The 17,062-nt window shown below is 41.5% G+C and overlaps 1 protein-coding gene across 2 annotated transcripts in view; it reads right to left on the reverse strand.

The window, feature by feature from the left end:
* The window catches only part of nol7 (nucleolar protein 7), a 29,048-nt gene that overhangs the window by 11,669 nt on the left and 317 nt on the right, over positions 1–17,062 (reverse strand). Inside the window, exons 2-5 of one of the 2 annotated variants that reach the window (XM_084326836.1) lie at positions 16,982–17,042; positions 13,281–13,336; positions 12,333–12,358; positions 4,632–4,752 (exon numbers count right to left, since the gene is read on the reverse strand). In XM_084326836.1, the coding sequence (XP_084182962.1) occupies positions 4,632–4,752; positions 12,333–12,358; positions 13,281–13,336; positions 16,982–17,042 (264 nt within the window). The remainder of the gene's footprint in view (positions 1–4,631; positions 4,753–12,332; positions 12,359–13,280; positions 13,337–16,981; positions 17,043–17,062) is intronic. The other variant, XM_084326837.1, reaches the window with a different exon arrangement.

A 17,062-nucleotide genomic window follows, 5' to 3' on the forward strand; every position in this document is an offset into this window, starting at 1 on the left:
TCCATCAGAGACTCCCCCTCACTCTCCACCTTCAAATCCCGCCTCAAAACCCACCTGTTCTCCCTAGCCTTCAACCTTCCCCAACCTTAAACCCCCCCCCCCCCCCCCCGCCCCCCCATCAACCTGTTTTGATGTTTGTTATTGTGGCTTTACGTTTCTGTGTATCTCATGCTGTTTTCCCTGTTTCCCCCGTGGTCTTATGTTCCTTTTGTTTGTTTGTTTTTCTCTGCCTATTGTCAGCGACTTCGGGTTCCTGAGAAGCGCTATACAATTCAAATGTATTATTATTATTATTAAGTCTTAATAATTGTGTGCGCTAGGGTTGGGTGCCGTACACATTTGAACCGGTACCTGGGAATCAAAACCTGTACCCGACGGTATATTTTTTTCAGTACTTTACTCTCTGTAACAGCCACAGAGCAGACGATAACGTTAGCTGCTAATGTTAACTAAGAAACCAGTTAAACTAACCCTGGAGCAGCTCACAGTGGAGCAGTCCTCTGGACCAGTTAAACTAACCCTGGAGCAGCTCACAGTGGAGCAGTCCTCTGGACCAGTTAAACTAACCCTGGAGCAGCTCATAGCGGAGCAGTCCTCTGGACCAGTTAAACTAACCCTGGAGCAGCTCACAGTGGAGCAGTCCTCTGGACCAGTTAAACTGACCCTGGAGCAGCTCACAGTGGAGCAGTCCTCTGGACCAGTTAAACTAACCCTGGAGCAGCTCACAGTGGAGCAGTCCTCTGGACCAGTTAAACTAACCCTGGAGCAGCTCACAGCGGAGCAGTCCTCTGGACCAGTTAAACTAACCCCGGAGCAGCTCACAGTGGAGCAGTCCTCTGGACCAGTTAAACTAACCCTGGAGCAGCTCACAGCGGAGCAGTCCTCTGGACCAGTTAAACTAACCCTGGAGCAGCTCACAGTGGAGCAGTCCTCTGGACCAGTTAAACTAACCCTGGAGCAGCTCACAGTGGAGCAGTCCTCTGGACCAGTTAAACTAACCCCGGAGCAGCTCACAGTGGAGCAGTCCTCTGGACCAGTTAAACTAACCCTGGAGAAGCTCATAGCGGAGCAGTCCTCTGGACCAGTTAAACTAACCCTGGAGCAGCTCATAGCGGAGCAGTCCTCTGGACCAGTTAAACTAACCCTGGAGCAGCTCATAGCGGAGCAGTCCTCTGGACCAGTTAAACTAACCCTGGAGAAGCTCATAGCGGAGCAGTCCTCTGGACCAGTTAAACTAACCCCGGAGCAGCTCACAGTGGAGCAGTCCTCTGGACCAGTTAAACTAACCCTGGAGAAGCTCACAGTGGAGCAGTCCTCTGGACCAGTTAAACTAACCCTGGAGCAGCTCACAGTGGAGCAGTCCTCTGGACCAGTTAAACTAACCCTGGAGCAGCTCACAGTGGAGCAGTCCTCTGGACCAGTTAAACTAACCCTGGAGAAGCTCATAGCGGAGCAGTCCTCTGGGCGACATTACGTTTAATTTGAGTTGCGATTGATAGTTTGTTCCAACAGGGAGGATTGGGAGGCTGAGCCTGAGACTCACTCGCTCCCTCTTTCTCTCGCTCTGTACATTCAATGATTTTAAGTAGCCAAACCTTACACTATAACAACTGGATACTTGATGATAATAATGCAGAGAAAGATTTTTTTTATTATTACTATTACCTAAATATAAAAAGAAAAAAAATTCATCATTAGTGAAGATTAAGCTATTTGGAATACAATATAGAATAGAACATGCAATGCAAACTAGCCTGGATCCAGCTCAAACATTCAGTTAATGTCTCACTATTGTACAGATGGCTGAGGTTGGAAGTAGTAGCACACACACACATATCAGGGTTTCCCATTAATTACCTAGACTGTGGCGGCCCGTGGTTCCCAAACCTCTCCTCGAGGCACCCCAGCCGTTCCATGTATTTGTTAAATTCCACCACCAGCACACCTGATTAACACCTAACACCTGACTAATAAAGGGCTAGTTAAGTTGAATCAGGTGTGCTGGTGGTGGAATTTAACAAATACATTGAACGGCTGGGGTGCTTCGAGGAGAGGATTGGAAAGCACTAGTCTAGTCGACTTTGTGTTTTGAGCACAAAGTTCATCATAGATCTAGCCTCTTTATTTTGCTCTCAAAGTGCACCAGATTCACCCCCCATTGTCTCTGAAAATCCTGTGGGAAACACTGTATATATATTAGTGCTGTCAGGCGATTAAAAAAAATGTATCTAATTACAGGATTTGTCATTTATTTATCTAATTAATGCATTTTAATCGCATAAACATTTTAGGCCTGATATTCTATAATCATATTTCAAATGGCATGTGTCCGGATGGCAGAATACAGTACTATATCTACAAAACCTTCCGTTTAATCATCTTCCATTTATTCATTTGCTTAGATTTTTCAGGTCTGGTCAATTTTAGCATGGTGTTATTCAGTCAAAGATAAGATTTTTTATTGATATTCTCATTTGGTTCATTACAATTTACTCAAGCCTAGTAACAGACACAGTATTTCTGACACTGGGAATACATTCCCTGAGATCCAGATGTCCCTAGAATCAGATACCAAGAACATGCAAATGGACCATATTAAAAAAAAATCTGTAAATGTGTATTCTACGTTCTTATGGAATTAACGAGATTAAAAAATATTTAAAAAAATAAAAATAATAGAGTGATAATTTGCTGTGTAATTAATTAATCTAATTAACGCGATAAACTGACAGCCCTAATATATATATATATATAAACACACTGGGTCTCATTCCCGAAAATTTTCCAAAGATATATTCTGGAAGACTTATCTTGGAACCACTGAGACATAATCTATGACAAGTACACTCTGAGTCCTGAACGTGCTGGAGATATGTCTTAAGTGGCTGAAACGGTGGCAGAAATTATATGATCTGATATCTGCTTGGAGAATGGCATTCTGTCGTAAACTCCAAAGCGCGTTCCCGTTCAGCTCATTTGCATACAGAACACCGCCTCCATAGTTCCTTATAACAAGGCAACTAGTGACGCAGTTGTGTGAAATGGAATGGCGGAAGTGCTTTGCGAGCCGCTTGATTACGAAACCTAGCGTCAGTCAGTGCCAATCAGAGAGCGTCTCCGAGAAATGCGGCTAGGTTTCGTAATCACGCTTGCGCCCATCAAAACTAGATTAGATTAATGTATTGGCATCATATACAGCTCGCGGTACACACCTGCCGCAGCGCGCGCACACACAGACACACACACGCGCGCGCGCAGTACTGTATATGAATGAATGAATGACATATAATATAATATATAGCCTACGGCGGGCGTAATGAATGAACGCAGTATATGGCTTATTATTCCATAAACCTATAGGCTACTGTTCATTCGTAGGCGCACACAAGACTTGTTATGGAATATTAATGCAGTCTATTTCCACCGATTAGCTTTAGTTCTTATTTATTTATCCACTGTCATTTCAGTGTTGGTGTAGGCTATATATAGTGTATTTCAATATAAGTTTAATTGATTAATGATATATTCGAAGAAATGCAGGTTTATAGCTATATCAACCCCCTCCAATGTACAGTAAATGACCAAGTATGGTTGTCAATATTCCAATGTACAGTTTTGCTTGTACAGTGTCCCCCAACCACCCCTCCTACCCAACCTCCTCCAACAGTTTCTACGTCAAATGTACTCTCTTTTCTGGACTCTTTTTGTATCACAAACAGTACTGTATTTGCAAATCTGGTATGTCATAAATGTATAGATGTAGCAGTACTGTCTGTCATGTGTGTCATATATTATGATGAATTGAAAATGGGGGACCCTGATGTAAACAAGACGAAATTCTCTCTCTGGCATCCCCTTATGTAATTGAGCTGTACTGTACCCATTCTGCAATCTGTTAATAAAGTTTTCAATCAATCAATCAAACAAAGGTCTGTCCCATTGTATACCAATCAATGGGATACATTGCATGTTGACCTGCATTCTTTCAAATGTATATAATTAATCATTAAAAACAGATGTGTAACAAATAAGAAATACAAATTCCACAGAAGGCATTAAATTATTATTATTTTCAATCATTTCACAATAATTGCATAATTGTGTTTGAATATACGAGTAATTATTTGTCCAAAATAGCTGGTTCAGATATGGTTAATCCAGCTGCCCTGTGATCAGATGAATCCATATTATTTATTTTTACGACATCAAATTCGTAATTTCTTATCGTACAAATATTGTCATATTTATTTTAATTATGATTAAGTAATTAATTCCAAGGAGGCCTGTAGCGTTGACGTGAAGGAATCACTATGAGAACACAGTCTGTCAAGTTATAATAACATTTTAAATTAGTCAATCAATCATGAGATTTGATCGTGGGCTGAGAGCATATTTAAGTGTGCTCCTCAGCACTCTTAGATCTGCTCTCAAATAAGATCTCAGGAAAATTTGAAGACTCCCAGCCCTAATATGTCTTAAATAGGCCGAAATCTGGCTAAGACGAAATATTTTGTCGTAACTTCGTTCGAGAATGAGACCCACTGATTGTTATCTTATTTACAGGGTCTCCTGTATTGACTGTCAAAAATGAATAAATACATTAAAATATAAATAAAAGTGGATTCACTTACTTGCGGACATTCTGCATTTTCAGTTTATTTTTCTTGGTCTCGTCTCCTTCCTCAGAGTCCTCTTTTTCGTCCTTCTCGTCTCCCTCCGGTGCCTTTTCCTCGGCTGGGTGGAAAACGCAGGCTAGAGTCAGTGATGAATGAGAACAGGACGAGTGCCGTGACATTTTCAGACCTTATTCACAGCAGACATGTTTATAAAAACAGGATTGTTAGTTAGTTTTGTATTTTATTATTTAAATATTTTTACATTCGTTTATTGACATGTTTTTAAATTAACGTACATTATAAAAATGTTATCGAAAATTAGACATACACCCACATACGTCCCCATCCTACCAGCCCCCATACTGCCCCAGTTCAACAGCCCTCCCCACCCAAGATCTCCTAACCCCCCATTCCAGGGCACCTACTTCCCTCACACCTTTAAAAACATAAAGGGTAAAAAAAAAGTCATGACTCAAAATAAATAAATATTGAGCACACGTTTTCTTTATATATAAATAAATACAATAAAAACAAACTAAATATATTTTTATAAATAGTAACTAATAATTACAAAAATATCTGTAACTCAGGCCTACAGGCAGGGATACATGCCTCCACTTCAGCAATATTAAACATCTATAGCTAAGAGCAGGAGAAGGCCACTATGTTTCAATATTAAACATCTAGCTAAGAGAGAGGAGGAGACACTACAGTTCAATATTAAACATCTAGCTAAGAGCAGGAGAAGACACTACAGTTCAATATTAAACATCTAGCTAAGAGAGAGGAGGAGACACTACAGTTCAATATTAAACATCTAGCTAAGAGCAGGAGAAGACACTACAGTTCAATATTAAACATCTAGCTAAGAGAGAGGAGAAGACCACTACAGTTCAATATTAAACATCTAGCTAAGAGCAGGAGAAGACACTACAGTTCAATATTAAACATCTAGCTAAGAGCAAGAGAAGACACTACAGTTCAATATTAAACATCTAGCTAAGAGCAGGAGAATACCACTACAGTTCAATATTAAACATCTAGCTAAGAGAGAGGAGAAGACACTACAGTTCAATATTAAACATCTAGCTAAGAGAGAGGAGAAGACACTACAGTTCAATATTAAACATCTAGCTAAGAGAGAGAAGACACTACAGTTCAATATTAAACATCTAGCTAAGAGCAGGAGAAGACACTGCAGTTCAATATTAAACATCTAGCTAAGAGAGAGGAGAAGACACTACAGTTCAATATTAAACATCTAGCTAAGAGAGAGGAGACACTGCAGTTCAATATTAAACATCTAGCTAAGAGAGAGAAGACACTACAGTTCAATATTAAACATCTAGCTAAGAGCAGGAGAAGACCACTACAGTTCAATATTAAACATCTAGCTAAGAGCAGGAGAATACACTACAGTTCAATATTAAACATCTAGCTAAGAGAGAGGAGGAGACACTACAGTTCAATATTAAACATCTAGCTAAGAGCAGGAGAAGACACTACAGTTCAATATTAAACATCTAGCTAAGAGAGAGGAGAAGACACTACAGTTCAATATTAAACATCTAGCTAAGAGAGAGGAGGAGACACTACAGTTCAATATTAAACATCTAGCTAAGAGAGGAGAAGACACTACAGTTCAATATTAAACATCTAGCTAAGAGCAAGAGAAGACACTACAGTTCAATATTAAACATCTAGCTAAGAGCAGGAGAATACCACTACAGTTCAATATTAAACATCTAGCTAAGAGAGAGAAGAAGACACTACAGTTCAATATTAAACATCTAGCTAAGAGAGAGGAGAAGACACTACAGTTCAATATTAAACATCTAGCTAAGAGAGAGGAGAAGACCACTACAGTTCAATATTAAACATCTAGCTAAGAGCAGGAGAAGACACTACAGTTCAATATTAAACATCTAGCTAAGAGAGAGAGGAGACACTACAGTTCAATATTAAACATCTAGCTAAGAGCAGGAGAAGACACTACAGTTCAATATTAAACATCTAGCTAAGAGAGAGGAGAAGACACTACAGTTCAATATTAAACATCTAGCTAAGAGAGAGGAGAAGACACTACAGTTCAATATTAAACATCTAGCTAAGAGAGAGGAGGAGACACTACAGTTCAATATTAAACATCTAGCTAAGAGCAGGAGAAGACACTACAGTTCAATATTACACATCTAGCTAAGAGAGAGAAGAAGACACTACAGTTCAATATTAAACATCTAGCTAAGAGAGAGGAGACACTGCAGTTCAATATTAAACATCTAGCTAAGAGAGAGGAGAAGACACTACAGTTCAATATTAAACATCTAGCTAAGAGCAGGAGAAGACCACTACAGTTCAATATTAAACATCTAGCTAAGAGAGAGGAGGAGACACTACAGTTCAATATTAAACATCTAGCTAAGAGCAGGAGAAGACACTACAGTTCAATATTAAACATCTAGCTAAGAGAGAGGAGGAGACACTACAGTTCAATATTAAACATCTAGCTAAGAGAGAGGAGACACTACAGTTCAATATTAAACATCTAGCTAAGAGAGAGGAGACACTGCAGTTCAATATTAAACATCTAGCTAAGAGAGAGGAGAAGACACTGAAGTTCAATATTAAACATCTAGCTAAGAGAGAGGAGAAGACACTGAAGTTCAATATTAAACATCTAGCTAAGAGAGAGGAGAAGACACTACAGTTCAATATTAAACATCTAGCTAAGAGAGAGAGGAGACACTACAGTTCAATATTAAACATCTAGCTAAGAGAGAGGAGAAGACACTGCAGTTCAATATTAAACATCTAGCTAAGAGCAGGAGAAGACACTACAGTTCAATATTAAACATCTAGCTAAGAGAGAGAGGAGACACTACAGTTCAATATTAAACATCTAGCTAAGAGCAGGAGAAGACCACTACAGTTCAATATTAAACATCTAGCTAAGAGAGAGGAGGAGACACTACAGTTCAATATTAAACATCTAGCTAAGAGAGAGAAGACACTACAGTTCAATATTAAACATCTAGCTGAGAGAGGAGAAGACACTACAGTTCAATATTAAACATCTAGCTAAGAGAGAGGAGAAGACACTACAGTTCAATATTAAACATCTAGCTAAGAGAGAGGAGAAGACACTACAGTTCAATATTAAACATCTAGCTAAGAGAGAGGAGAAGACCACTACAGTTCAATATTAAACATCTAGCTAAGAGCAGGAGAAGACACTACAGTTCAATATTAAACATCTAGCTAAGAGAGAGGAGAAGACACTACAGTTCAATATTAAACATCTAGCTAAGAGAGAGAAGACACTACAGTTCAATATTAAACATCTAGCTGAGAGAGGAGAAGACACTACAGTTCAATATTAAACATCTAGCTAAGAGAGAGGAGAAGACACTACAGTTCAATATTAAACATCTAGCTAAGAGAGAGGAGAAGACCACTACAGTTCAATATTAAACATCTAGCTAAGAGAAAGGAGGAGACACTACAGTTCAATATTAAACATCTAGCTAAGAGCAGGAGAAGACCACTACAGTTCAATATTAAACATCTAGCTGGGCGCCCCAGTGGCGAACCACATAGCGCGCTCAGCCGCGACACGGGCGACCCGGGTTCGATTCTCGAATCCGTCGTTATTTCCAGAATGTCTTCCCCCCACTCTGTCTCCCATTTCTCCTCTGTCTCTCCCTACTGGACTGCCCAGTAGTAATAAAGCGATAAAACGCCAAAAAATAAATCTTTAAAAAAAAAACATCTAGCTAAGAGCAGGAGAAGACACTACAGTTCAATATTAAACATCTAGCTAAGAGAGAGGAGGAGACACTACAGTTCAATATTAAACATCTAGCTAAGAGAGAGAAGACACTACAGTTCAATATTAAACATCTAGCTAAGAGAGAGGAGGAGACACTACAGTTCAATATTAAACATCTAGCTAAGAGCAGGAGAAGACCACTACAGTTCAATATTAAACATCTAGCTAAGAGCAGGAGAAGACACTACAGTTCAATATTAAACATCTAGCTAAGAGCAGGAGAAGACACTGCAGTTCAATATTAAACATCTAGCTAAGAGAGATAAGACCACTACAGTTCAATATTAAACATCTAGCTAAGAGAGAGAAGACACTACAGTTCAATATTAAACATCTAGCTAAGAGCAGGAGAAGACACTACAGTTAAATATTAAACATCTAGCTAAGAGAGAGGAGAAGACACTACAGTTCAATATTAAACATCTAGCTAAGAGAGAGGAGAAGACACTACAGTTCAATATTAAACATCTAGCTAAGAGAGAGAAGACACTACAGTTCAATATTAAACATCTAGCTAAGAGAGAGGAGACACTGCAGTTCAATATTAAACATCTAGCTAAGAGCAGGAGAAGACACTACAGTTCAATATTAAACATCTAGCTAAGAGAGAGAAGACACTACAGTTCAATATTAAACATCTAGCTAAGAGAGAGAAGACACTACAGTTCAATATTAAACATCTAGCTAAGAGAGAGAAGACACTACAGTTCAATATTAAACATCTAGCTAAGAGAGAGAAGACACTGCAGTTCAATATTAAATAGGGATGCACCGAATGGGAAATTCTTGGCCGAAACCGATACCGAAAATAGAAAACAGTTGGCCGAAAACCGAATGCCGAAAGGCCGAAAATGATTCATAGAATAGAATTTTTTTTTACCAATGTTGTGGAACATTATGATTATGGAAAAATATATGATTATGGCTAAACTTAACTTAAATAATAAATAATCACTATTATGGGTCCATAAAACATTTATTCAGCACTTCTGAATGCATACAGCACATTAATTCCATATTTTCTCTGGCTGCCGCGGCGGACATCTGTGCTGTACTGAGCGCACCTTTCTAGTCCCCAGTTGAATGTGCTCTCTTGACTCGGCACAGTAGACGCGCGACGTGTATGCTCGAGAAAGATTATATTATCAACGACAGACAGCGTCAATGTGAGAAACACTATCCCCCCCCCCCCCCCCCCCCTCTCGCTCTGAATAATATGCATATTAGATCACTCGGTGATTAACCGCGACGGGCATATAGTAAATAAGGATGTTAAAGACGCATTTATTGGACGCGTTGCGCGCAGAGTTTACATAGAAACAGCGCGACTCCCGACAGCATCACAACAACACGCGTTAGGTTACAGGTTGTTTCTGTATTATATTTTCGGTGAAAAAACTCTTTCGGCCGAAAACTTTCAGTAGCCGAAATTTCGGTGCATCCCTAATATTAAACATCTAGCTAAGAGAGAGAAGACACTACAGTTCAATATTAAACATCTAGCTAAGAGAGAGAAGACACTACAGTTCAATATTAAACATCTAGCTAAGAGAGAGAAGACACTGCAGTTCAATATTAAACATCTAGCTAAGAGCAGGAGAAGACACTGCAGTTCAATATTAAACATCTAGCTAAGAGAGAGAAGACACTACAGTTCAATATTAAACATCTAGCTAAGAGAGAGAAGACACTACAGTTCAATATTAAACATCTAGCTAAGAGAGAGAAGACACTACAGTTCAATATTAAACATCTAGCTAAGAGAGAGGAGACACTGCAGTTCAATATTAAACATCTAGCTAAGAGAGAGGAGACACTGCAGTTCAATATTAAACATCTAGCTAAGAGAGAGAGGAGACACTACAGTTCAATATTAAACATCTAGCTAAGAGAGAGGAGAAGACACTACAGTTCAACATTAAACATCTAGCTAAGAGAGAGGAGGAGACACTACAGTTCAATATTAAACATCTAGCTAAGAGAGAGGAGGAGACACTACAGTTCAATATTAAACATCTAGCTAAGAGAGAGAAGACACTGCAGTTCAATATTAAACATCTAGCTAAGAGAGAGAAGACACTACAGTTCAATATTAAACATCTAGCTAAGAGAGAGGAGACACTGCAGTTCAATATTAAACATCTAGCTAAGAGAGAGGAGACACTACAGTTCAATATTAAACATCTAGCTAAGAGAGAGAGGAGACACTACAGTTCAATATTAAACATCTAGCTAAGAGCAGGAGAAGACACTGCAGTTCAATATTAAACATCTAGCTAAGAGAGAGAAGACACTGCAGTTCAATATTAAACATCTAGCTAAGAGAGAGAAGACACTACAGTTCAATATTAAACATCTAGCTAAGAGAGAGAGGAGAAGACACTACAGTTCAATATTAAACATCTAGCTAAGAGAGAGAAGACACTGCAGTTCAATATTAAACATCTAGCTAAGAGCAGGAGAAGACACTACAGTTCAATATTAAACATCTAGCTAAGAGAGAGAGGAGAAGACACTACAGTTCAATATTAAACATCTAGCTAAGAGAGAGAGGAGAAGACACTACAGTTCAATATTAAACATCTAGCTAAGAGAGAGAAGACACTACAGTTCAATATTAAACATCTAGCTAAGAGAGAGGAGACACTGCAGTTCAATATTAAACATCTAGCTAAGAGAGAGAGGAGAAGACACTACAGTTCAATATTAAACATCTAGCTAAGAGAGAGAGGAGAAGACACTACAGTTCAATATTAAACATCTAGCTAAGAGAGAGAAGACACTACAGTTCAATATTAAACATCTAGCTAAGAGAGAGGAGACACTACAGTTCAATATTAAACATCTAGCTAAGAGCAGGTCAGACAAGATAGATACCAACCTCTCTGTGCGTCAGTAGAAAGCTATCTGGCTGCTAGCTAGCTTGCACAAATGAATGGAAACGGATCAGCTAACCTAACTTAAAAATCCAGAAGAGGCGTTTTTGGCCCACAGCTAGGCTAGCCGATCCGTATCCGCCTCATGTGTGCTAAGCTAGGCTAGCCGATCCGTATCCGCCTCATGTGTGCTAAGCTAGGCTAGCCGGTCCGTATCCGCCTCATGTGTGCTAAGCTAGGCTAGCCGATCCGTATCCGCCTCATGTGTGCTAAGCTAGGCTAGCCGATCCGTATCCGCCTCATGTGTGCTAAGCTAGGCTAGCCGATCCGTATCCGCCTCATGTGTGCTAAGCTAGGCTAGCCGATCCGTATCCGCCTCATGTGTGCTAAGCTAGGCTAGCCGATCCGTATCCGCCTCATGTGTGCTAAGCTAGGCTAGCCGATCCGTATCCGCCTCATGTGTGCTAAGCTAGGCTAGCCGGTCCGTATCCGCCTCATGTGTGCTAAGCTAGGCTAGCCGATCCGTATCCGCCTCATGTGTGCTAAGCTAGGCTAGCCGATCCGTATCCGCCTCATGTGTGCTAAGCTAGGCTAGCCGATCCGTATCCGCCTCATGTGTGCTAAGCTAGGCTAGCCGATCCGTATCCGCCTCATGTGTGCTAAGCTAGGCTAGCCGATCCGTATCCGCCTCATGTGTGCTAAGCTAGGCTAGCCGATCCGTATCCGCCTCATGTGTGCTAAGCTAGGCTAGCCGATCCGTATCCGCCTCATGTGTGCTAAGCTAGGCTAGCCGATCCGTATCCGCCTCATGTGTGCTAAGCTAGGCTAGCCGATCCGTATCCGCCTCATGTGTGCTAAGCTAGGCTAGCTTGCAGCCAGATAGCTTTCTACTGAACACACAAAGAGGTAACTCTGGAGAAGACGGTAAGTGTATTTCCCATAATGTTGGCATGTTCCCGAATTTCTCCAAGGGGATCATCTTATCTTAAATGTAGGGAAGGCAACGTTTACCTTGGTCTTCAGACAGCTTCTGCGTCCTAGAAAAACAAAATACAACGCTTAAATTAAACACTAGCAACGGTGCTGATTGATTGATTGATTGAAAAGTGTATTAACAGATTGCAGAATGGGTACAGTACAGTACAGCTCAATACATACAATTGTTAAGGGGATGCAGACCAGAGAAAGACTTTCGTCTTGTTTACATCAGGGTCCCCCATTTTCAATTCATCATAACATATATGACATATATGACATACAGATAGACAGTACTGCTCCATCTATACATTATGACATATCAGATTTGCAAATACAGTACTGTTTGTGATACAAAAGTGTCCAGAAAAGGAGTGTATATACATTTGGCGTAGAAACTGTACATTGGAGGAGGTTGGTTGGGTGGGGTGGGGTTGGGTGGGTGGGTGAGGGCTGTACATTGGAGGTTGGGGGGGGGGGGGGGTTTGGGTAGGGGACACACACACATTTTACACTGTACATTGGAATATTGACAAAGCCTTACTTGGTCATTTACTGTACAACTAGGTTAGGACATTTGTAGGGGCCAGTTTCGAATTGCAGTCTCACGTAGGTGTTTTTTGAGAGTGTTTTTGAAAGTGGGTAGTGATTCACATTCCTTTACAGCTTTAGGTAGGGCGTTCCACATTGATGTGGCATAATTGCGAAACGTGTTTAGTCCCTTGTTTGAGCCGAATCTGGGTTTAACATGATTTGTGGAGCTCCCTCTGGTGTTGTGATCGTGGTATTCACTGACCTTTGGGAAGTATTTTGACATGTACATGGGTACCTTGGTCGCGTAGTGTATCTCGTAGACCAGGCCCATTGCAAGTTGCTGTACTCTGTCGTCTACTCTAAGCCATATCTAAGCTGTATCGAGGGGGTGGGGGTGGCGATATTACATGAAAACTGAATGACTTGAGTGAGTTGGTGTGGGGAACCTACTTTAAAGAGGGTGCATCGATTTCCTCTAGAATGTCAGCAGGCAACAGTCTTTTTTTCTGCAAAGAGGAACACAGCAATGAGGCTACTCACTCAGCATCTCTTTCTCTCACACACTGAATAAAAATCATTCCCCAGCCCCTATAACGTTTACCTTCTGCAATACATGCCTAACCATAACCAATAAGATATATTCAAAATGTACATAAAGAGATGTATAGATTCCTGAAAAGCTGATCCATGCCTTCAAGCTAACTTGATTACTGTAATGCAGTCTTTACCGGCCTGCCAAAAAAAATTAGACACGGAGACATTCTGCCACTTTACACTCACTCAAACACACTGTGATTATTGTTGTCGTTTGTGCTACTACTTATACTACTATTTTACCATAGAACTGTAGCAGCCTGAATATTCTACAAAGTATTCAGAAGTGCTAACTAACTGTTACTTTCCCTGTGTGTGTATAACGTGTGATTAACAGTGTTCTTTTGGATAGCTCGCCCAGTCTAACGACGAGGTGAGGTGCTACTCTTCTCCGGCTTCAGTATGAATCACTAACAATAACATTGAAGCCCTTTTTCCCTTTCTGGAGCGGTCCTAAAGTGGGATCAGTGGAGGTTGCCAGCAGGGGGCGGAGTGGCAGTGGTGGCAGGTGGAGCGGAGGAGAGAGGAAAGCAACGAGGAAGAGGGAGTTACCTGGGAGCGAGAGTACCAGGAAGCTCTCTTCGGCAGTGGACTTGACCGTGATCAGTCGCAGTTACAGTGGGCGGGTGCTCAAACGAGCCCCGTTGTTGGAGAGCCCCGTCGGAACGAGCGACGGGTGATAAGAAGAGAGCCCCGTTGGAACGAGCAACGGGTGATGAGAAGTACTTGCTAGTGACGGGTTATCCTAGAAGTACCAGCGATAGTGTGCGAGTAAGAGATACAGAACCGAAGGACTAACGTCTATCGCTAGCGGGTTATAGTAGTTATTAGTTAGTAGTTATTAGCATGCTGCTAGCGGCTCCGTCTGACTTCAGTAGACTACCGGGCGCGCGGCGCTGAAGACCGGTGGTATAGCCAGCCACGTTGCGTTAGTAGTACAACCGATATAGCAGGAGGGTGCATCCAGACCCGAAGCTTAGCTGTGTTTAGGGTAGCAACAGTATTAGCTCGCGCGACAGCCAGCGTTTCCGTTAGCCGGTAATTACCGGTATTTGACCGGCAAAATCTGTTGAAGTCCGACATATTTAATCTCTCCGGTCTTAATGTCCGGTGAAAATAATTCCCTCCAAGCACAATTTGATTATTTGAATTGTATTAAAATAGGCTAAAATTAAATAGCCTATGCGATGAACGAAACAATCATTACATTTGTTTCATCGTTGCTTCACCAAGCAGGTATAATAATGTTGTCAGCGAGAGCTTAGTGCTGGGTTTTGCGAGTGCATGTGTAGCTGCAGAGCCAGAGCAGCAGCGGCACAGTGCAGTACTCCAATTCAGCCATTGGCAATTCAGCTGTTGGGTGGGGGCGCTGTTGAGCGGTCCCCAGATAGAGCCAAAAAACAGCTGAATCTGCTGCTCTGCAGCGCCATACTCTTTGCAAATAAGTCGTTGCGAGGTGGAGGGAGTCATCACGCAAACCCACGATAATGTTGCCGTCTCTCTCTGCCAAATTTCTCAGTTCTTCGCTTGATATAATTAATACAAATGTCCAATATAACGGTTAGTTATATTAGTTAGCTCATAAAAATGTGATTATAACAGACTGCTGTTTATTATTGTATACTGTATTAATGTCGGGCGACTGCCCACAGACACCTATTTGATTTAAAGTCGGCAGCAGCACGGAGTCTCTGGACTTATTTTATTTGGAATATAATGATTGTATACGCAAAAGTAGCAGTAGCCTAGTTTTAAGTTAAAATATTATAAATCTACATGCCTTGAGGATGTCAATTATTTTTAAGCTCAATAAACTCTGACCGGAATTTCTCTCATTTCACCGGTAGATTTAAATCTACCGGACACTGAGACCGGCAACAATTTTCCGGAAACCCAGCAGCAAGCAACAGCCAGCAGTGGACGTCCCCCAGATGGTACAGAGGACGCCTCTTCCCACCAGCAGAGGACGCCATCCAGCACGCTCCTCCAGCTAACCACTGCCTATGCTGTTCGCCCAGCTCGCTGGCTGTGCTCGCGGGATCGCCGACGCCATCTTGTCCCCTGGACGAGTGGTGACAAGAGTGGGTCCGCCATCTTGGCTAAGTACTACCGGTACCTCGTGTATCAACAGCAACATCCATTCAAGTGAACGCTAACAACCAGTGTCTAAAGGGGTACCCCAAACAATTTAAGCCGGCTTAGGTTAGGTTTTATTTTGGTAACGTGGGCCCACATTTACTTGGTTTTATTTTTGTTATTCTGATTATTTGGTTATTTGAATTCCCAATGTTTCTCTACTTTATGCCTGGGTTCCCCTAGTACAAGCGGGGTGTTATTAATGTATTCAGCACGCGGTGCCTATGGTGGGAAGAGCTTCCCCTACATTAACAGTGAGAGCACCCGGTGCCATGTATGAATAAATGGAAAGTGTTAATTGTAATTGATAACCTGCCCAGGCTTCAGTAAAGTAGACCTTATTGGGAGCATTGTCTGTGTGTCTGTTTCTTCCATTTGCTATTCTAACCCCTGGGTAAATATTGTGACTGCATAATTATTTAACCCTTACACCCCATTCATAGAATAGCATTTGAGGGGTCTATACAGGTGGTCAAGGAAGGGTACTGCTTAAAGGGCCCCATCCACCCCAGCTGCAAGCCCTCCAGAACGACGTTCCAGGCCAAAGACGGGGGTACATATAGGTCCAATACTATAGTATCCTACTACCCAGTGTCTGTGTACTACTACTCCCACAAGCAGGGATAATCCACCCTTCTACAGAACCAAGATAAACCAGGGGAGAAAGACAGGTTTTAAACTGTGCGAGTATCAAACAGGAAGTAACACTAAACAGTGTTGTATTGGCTCTTATCAATATTGTTATCGTCTGTATTGCTTTTATTGTGTCGTTGTATGTATATTTTACTGATGTGAAGCACTTTGGGCTGCAAATATTGTGTGAGAGGTGCTATACAAACAGTTTATTATTCCTTGACCCTAACCAGAAAACCAGCTCTCTTTTCCACACAATTTAAGTGTTTTCTTCCTAATCCGCTGGTTCATACATTTGCAACCAGCCAGTCAGTCTCTCTCACACACTCTCTCACATCACACACAGAGAGAGAGAGAGAGAGAGAGAGAGAGAGAGAGACACACTCTCACATGCACAGAGAGAGACATACAGAGAGAGAGACAGACACTCTCACATGCACAGAGAGAGAGACATACAGAGAGAGAGACAGACAGACCAGACAGAGACACACACGCTCACATGCACACACACAGAGAGACATACAGACAGAGAGAGAGACACACAGACAGACAGACAGACACTCTCACATGCACACACACAGAGAGACATACAGACAGAGAGAGAGACACACAGACAGACAGACAGACAGACAGACAGACAGACACTCTCACATGCACACACACAGAGAGACATACAGACAGAGAGACAGACAGACAGACAGACAGACAGACACTCTCACATGCACACACACAGAGAGACATACAGACAGAGAGAGAGACACAGACAGACAGACACAGACCACACACACCTTCTGTTCCTGAAATAGCTCCTGCCTTTTCCTCCTCTTTTCCTTCAGCAGTTCCCTGTCTCTGTAAGCAGAAGAGTGTGT

Source organism: Notolepis coatsorum (genome assembly GCF_963971535.1).
Source record: "Notolepis coatsorum genome assembly, chromosome: 13".
NCBI lineage: Eukaryota > Metazoa > Chordata > Actinopteri > Aulopiformes > Paralepididae > Notolepis > Notolepis coatsorum.